This window comes from Aedes aegypti, chromosome 1 (assembly GCF_002204515.2).
Source record: "Aedes aegypti strain LVP_AGWG chromosome 1, AaegL5.0 Primary Assembly, whole genome shotgun sequence".
Taxonomy (NCBI): Eukaryota; Metazoa; Arthropoda; class Insecta; order Diptera; family Culicidae; genus Aedes; species Aedes aegypti.
The window spans coordinates 66,176,796-66,183,204 of NC_035107.1; the positions used below are offsets into that span (position 1 = coordinate 66,176,796).

General features: G+C 40.9%; 1 protein-coding gene across 3 annotated transcripts in view; it reads right to left on the reverse strand.

Annotated features, from left to right (window-relative positions):
• The window catches only part of LOC5572787 (type I inositol 3,4-bisphosphate 4-phosphatase), a 44,791-nt gene extending 38,740 nt beyond the window's left edge, over nucleotides 1–6,051 (reverse strand). For 2 of the 3 annotated variants that reach the window (XM_021838605.1, XM_021838613.1), the window contains exons 1-3: nucleotides 5,807–6,050; nucleotides 5,371–5,666; nucleotides 4,405–4,494 (exon numbers count right to left, since the gene is read on the reverse strand). In XM_021838605.1, coding sequence (XP_021694297.1) covers nucleotides 4,405–4,494; nucleotides 5,371–5,488 — 208 coding nt within the window. In that variant the 5' untranslated portion in view covers nucleotides 5,489–5,666; nucleotides 5,807–6,050. Of the gene's footprint in view, nucleotides 1–4,404; nucleotides 4,495–5,370; nucleotides 5,667–5,806 lie in introns of all 3 variants that reach the window. The other variant, XM_021838620.1, reaches the window with a different exon arrangement.
• Between the last annotated feature and the right edge of the window lie 358 nt (nucleotides 6,052–6,409).

Here is a 6,409-nt window from a genome sequence, read left to right on the forward strand (position 1 = left end):
TATTGTGCATGCTCATGCATTATATTAGTGATGCTCATAATCATGCAACAGATAAGAAGGAGAGAAAAAGAGAATATAGGAACAGTGATTAGTAATGAGTTAATTATGTAGTTTTGTTAGAATTATAAACAATTAAACAGCAGTAATGAATAACTTATAAAATTACTTTGCAGCATAGCTGAGCCTTTCGGAACGTAAGACCGATGTATAAAAATAATTTGTTTCGAAATTGTCCGCGTGGTCTTCTAGTGCCCCTATTAGATCAGAATCAGTCATAGACATACATATCGAATGCTCGCCATGACCCTATGACCAACATTTGTATATGTATAGACTTAGCTGATGTGGCTTTTCTAATAGGTAGTTCTTTCACTCATTGATTGTCTTCAAAACCTTGTCAAGTATAGAAAATTGATTTTATTTCATTTATTACTACATTAAAGCTACATTGTACTTATTAAGTATTAGGTATTATTTTATGTTTTTATCACTATTGATATTATAAAGGCCAGAATTCCCAGTGAGTGAAGAATTTTATAGTACTAGAACACCATAGAAGATCGCTTAACATTACCTAATCATGGAACGGCTTTTTGCTCTATTATTTTAGGTAGATGCTATTGATCTCCCTTTGCTCCTATCCGCAACCCGGTGCACGCGCCCTGTTGGTTTTCGAAAACCTCGTAGAAGATTACAAACCGTCAATGGCATTCCCAATTACTACCCCACATTGCACATTCAAGGGTCTGATTGTGCTCCTAACCCACCCTCAGTCTGTAATCTTCTCGCCAGTTTGAAATTATATTTTCCCGAAGTGAAATTAATTTTGATGAGTGATAGTGTAGTGCAGCCCAACTGCATAGTACAGTAGTTTAACCAGAATCTTTAGGTCAGAAGATAAAATCTAAATTTTGTAATAAAAAGGTTGCCATTGCTTTGAAATTTACCCAACATCTAATCAAAACTACTAACAACAGCGATCAATTATCAAAATTCATCGCTCCCTGGAAAATATAATCCCAAGCCCAGGGTATTTGGAATGTTGGCGGATATAGAACTAAAAACTCATTTAAACTAATTTTATTAAAATACTTAAAACGTTTTACAATTCACAAAGATGCTTCCTTCTTGTCGGACAATTTTTTCACTTCTGCAGATTTTATTTGAATTTTCCCTCTTGCTACGATCGCGGGTGCGCCGTTACCACGGCAACTTGCTCACGTGGCTGCGACGACAAGTTCGACGTCGGGTGCCTGCGGTACCCGAGTAAAAATATTTTCGTTGCTTATAATGTTCGCAACAATCCTCCTTACGTTTTGAGTCCTACTTGCAACTAACTTTCTTACGATTAGTTGGTAGTGTGGTGATCTCCTAAGGGTCATTTTCCGTCAGAGAACGGAATTTTTATCCATCGCAATCTTCCCGTACTCGGCCTCAATGTTCTGCAAATAAACGGCAGTACTTATCGCCAGTAGCACTCTGGAAGATTAGCATCAAACAACATGCACCGGCTCATCTCGACCAGGTACCGATTCTTCCTCTCGGCAACACCATTTTGTTGAGGAGAATAGCTTGCGATGAATTGCACTCGAATAACTTCACTTTTGTAGAAAGCCCTCAGCGCACTTCTTATGTATTCGCCTCCTTGGTCGCTTCTGACTATTTTCGGCGGTCGGCCGAACTGGGTCTTCATCATGGCCACGTACTCCATTATTTCTCTGGAACATCTTCCTTCTTTCTCAGCAGATACAGGACACAGAACATGCTGCAGTCGTCGATGATGGTCATAAAATAACGGCATCCATACACCGACACGTTCCCAACAGAACCGCAAACGTCGGTGTGCACGAGGTCGAGCACGACAGTGGATTTCCTCTCCACCGATTTCGGAAATGGTTTCCGACTCATTTTGGTCTTCTGGCAGCAGTCGCACCCCTCTCTCATTCCGCAATCGTACACCTTCAGTCCATTCACCAGGTCCTCCTGTACCATTTCTCCGAGAACGTTACCCAAAGCGCCGATGCTACACATGTTGGCACATGTGCCGACCAGAACCGACACCTACTACTTTCGCATTTTTTTCATTCGCCAGGCTGACAGATTTCACAGTGCTTTCTTCGAGATCTTCGAAAAATCCTCGTTCGCCGCACTTTTGCTGGGATGCTCCCAAGTCCACAATCCACTCACCAGAATTCGCTTGGACACCGGCCATCAGGGCAAATGTCACCGCGTCTTCACTACATGCAGTTCTTGTTTTCGGTGAACGACATTTTTCCAATTCCGTCTCCTTGGCGTACAACTTACACTCGTTTTACTTGTGACCAGTTGTCTTGCAGAAATGGCATACCAGCGGCTTCTTTTTCTTCAGGAAACTTGCCTTCATCGCTGAATCTGCCGATTCATGGTTCTGTTTAGCAACTCCATCCAGCAGCTTTCTTTTTACCAACTCCAGCTTCTAGGGCCGTCGCCAGCGTGTCGAGAGAATCGAGGAGGCTCCTATCAGTGGTTCACCTAGATCCAGTCCAGCACACGACAGCTTCCCAAACAGCTCTTTCAGCTTGAATAGATGATTATGCATGTGTCCCCGTCCTTATACGTTTTGTTGCAAATTCGCTTCAGAACTGCAACCTTCGAGCAGAGGAATGTTTCTGGAGATTTACCCAATTTTAGCAGCATTTCAGCCTTGAATTTCCACACAGCATAGTTGAAATTGTTCAGCTTCAAGATCGAAATCTTGCTTCCCTCCATGATACTTTGACTTCCAGAAACTTCAACTTCGGCAGCAAATTCGCTCAAGCGGATTGCTTTGATTGGGGCCCACAACCTATTGAGTATTCGGATGGCAAGGGAAGTTCGACAGACTGATTGACGGTTGACTAAAGACTAATTTATTTCCGTTATCATTACATTGAACGATAAGTAATCTCGTAATCTGAAGCATTGCTGATTGAAATTCTTAGGAAAAAGAATCACTAAATAAAGTTCTAGAAAAAATAGGAATGATATCAGAGCAAAACTTTGAGTGAATAGGGCCGGATACTATTCTTGGCACTTTTCATTCACTTCGGCAGTGAAGTTTTTTGAAAGCTACTGAGCTCATATCTGGCACCAATATGCGCCGTTGAACTGCTTCTTATAGCGAGGTTTCAGACGATTCGACCGAGAAAAACCCCCCATAGCAAAGTGAATCATGGAAGTGCCCAAGTAGCTCTGCACCCTACCTCAAGCAATTACTGATGAAATTCTGTTTAATGTATTTTAATCCTCTAAGCAGAATCTCAATAGAGAAACTAAAAAGTAGCTTTTAATTCCGCTGTACACCCGATTCTGTTTTTGCACGGGGATGCGTACCGTGCAAAAAAAGTTTTCAGTTCAAAATTTCAAAAACCGTGCTAAAAAAGTAACATCATTTCTCGACGTTTCATGCAAAAATAAGGTTTTGGCGGAGAAAATGTATGGAAACTTTAATTCCGTGGATAATAAATATTCGAGCTGTTTAGTAAAATACCTATAAGTACCTATAAGAGTTTGTATCCTTTGACAGATACGCGTATTTCAACCTCAACTGTAAGGCTGTCTTCAGTAGAGATGGGCTAAATGATCCAATTTTGAGCGCGAATCGTGGGTGACTCACTCACAAAAGTGAATCGATTCTTTTGATCGATTCAGTTACTCATTGAAAAATAATGTTTGTCGCATAAGGATCAAAAAATATAACAGTATTTGAATGAAAACATATTTAGTATAGCTATTTCAACTATTACAACATATCTTTTATGCTTGTGGGTCTAACTCGACTCGAACATATTGTCCCTAGTAAATTTATACGCTTACCTTTCAAAAATTGCGGTACTATGTGAATCGTAACTCTTTTGAAAAGAACCAAATCAACTCATTTTCGAGAGTCATCTCTTTTGAATGATTCGTGAGTGAGTCGCTCATCTCTAGTCTTCAGTGTCGTGTGTTACGTAGATACGAGTAACTGACCCTGAAGAAGACTGCAAGTGGTAGTCGAAATACACGTATCTTTTCAAAGATAAGCATTTAGGGCGGAATCAAAAGCTACTTTTTAGTTTCTCTACTGATGAAATTCCTGACGTTATCCCAGGTTAGTAACCATCACCTCACTCAAATCTACGTCTACATTCCCGTTAGTGGCTTATTTACAAGCGATGAGTTCGAAAGTTAGTGCAAGTTATATATCCCGATCAACCAGTCAGTGATTGTCGGTTGCGATCGATATCGATTCGTTTTGAATCGTTGGCCATCGCCATCGCTAGAAGATCTATAAAGAAAATGTTACACTGGTTGATCGGGATGTTACTTAAACAGTGTCCATCTCCATTACTGTGTCCCTCGAAAAAGCAATACCAAAACCACCGGAAAATCTTCACACAGACGAACCTTTCTGGGTACCACCAATGCAACTGAGCGACTGTTTGCGCTTATGATGGGTCTTCGCGTTTGGGCCTTTGTTACTGGAGGTCTCCTCTCCTGAGATGGAATTATTTCAGCCCCCGGAAAATTAAATTATATTAATGCAATGCACAGTGGCCCAGAAAGCAGATTTTACGCGGAAAGATGCATTTACAGCTTTAGAATAAAACTTCGAACAAAAATTGTCTTCTACAAAGTTGTTCGTAATGGTTAGGCCCTTTATTTGATGTTATTCAAAATTAGCGTAGTCCACGTTTATGTTCTTCTTGGCAATACGTCCTTACTGGAACAGAGCCTGCTTCTCAGATTAGTGTTCTACAGTTTTTAACTGAGAGCTTTCTTTGCCAAAGTTGCTATTTTCGCTTTCGTATATCGTGTGGCAGGTACGACGACACTCTATGGCCAGGGAAGTCCAGGAAATTAACATTACGAAAAGCTCCTGGACCGACCGGGAATCGAACCCAGACACCTTCAGCATGGCTTTGCTTTGTAGCCGTGGACTCTTAATCACTCGGCTAAGGAAGGCCCAAAAGATCTGAGGATAGGCCATTTTGAATTGATATGCGATTTTTTGTAGGTCGATAATCAGTGCTTTTCCATATTGTACCAAAATTTGTATTTAATAAGACAGTTAGCTATATAATTTCTATGAAAATATGAACCACCGAATAAAGCGCCTAACTAATACAAACAACTTTGTAGGACACAGTTTTCGTCTAAAGTTTCATTCTGAAGTTCAAAATGCATATTTCCGCGTAAATCTGCTTTCTGAACCACTGTACATTGTAATGTTTTGGAAGGAGTTATTTAAAATGCTTTCGCTTTTAAAGAAGATCAATCCCTGAATGAATGCGGCCCGTTTCTTCCCATGAGATGCCTTTGGATGGACGGATGGAAGAATGACGGAACGGCCCGTAGTCTAGTTCAAATTACCTTCGGTTTTCCGGAAGAATCCTTCCTGCTTCTCCGTCACATAGAGTGGACCTTCTTTGTCGAATTTGTTGCTCGGTTGGGTGGCCAAAGTGATCAGCTCCTGTTTGTTGAATCTCATCGCTCGGATTCACCTTCCGCTTTCCGCCGTCTTACGTTTCAACGCAGGAACGCCCTTTTCTTAAGGCAGCTGATTTGAAAGTAGGACACTTCTTTCCCCCACTCTTGGCAGCAACATAAACCTCCCGCAGAGCGATTATCGATTGGTGACTTTTTCACTTCCTTGTTCAACACATTTTCTGCAACAAATTTCACATGATTAGAAAATTTACAACGACAGTATCACAAATTGACTGTGTTTATCCAATTTTCCGTCGAAACCAATCACTTTTCCGACCAGACAAACCCATATTTTCACTTCCATTTTTTCTGGCCCTACCTTCACAATCCGAACGAGAGGAGAAAAATTACGATTAGTCCATTTCCACAGCGGTTTCACATTGCAACCAAACTCACAAACGAAGAACAGACACTTACTGTAACTTTTAAGCACAATTTTAGGCGGTTTGATCGGAAATCAAAGCTATTTTCACCGAAATTTTCACTGCAAAAGTGGCAGACAAGATGCACTCCCTGTTTTTCTATGCTCTGTCCGTCCTTCTGCAGCACCACCCCCTCGAAGTCACTCACCCGCGGTGCTATTTTGACAGATTGGCAGGGGTGTGCTTAGCATAAATTATGCACAGTAAAAATATATACGCTTAAGCTAAGTATGCTGTTTCGCTCAAGAAAAGTAATGAAATTCCTTGACTGAAAGGTTCAAGAAATTTCCTACAGAGAGCCCCCTTTGAAGTGACATTTCTTCTCAACTGCGTACTGCGATCAGAAAAAAAGTGATTTTCTTGCCCATTTCTTGGGAGAAATTTCCCACGCATCGAGATAGGCGATTCCTTTTCTTGTCAGTAGCAAACCGGCCTTTAAGGGAATCGTATTAAACAGCAATAATTGGGTTGTTTAGTGATGAAAAATTCACCGTTTTTTG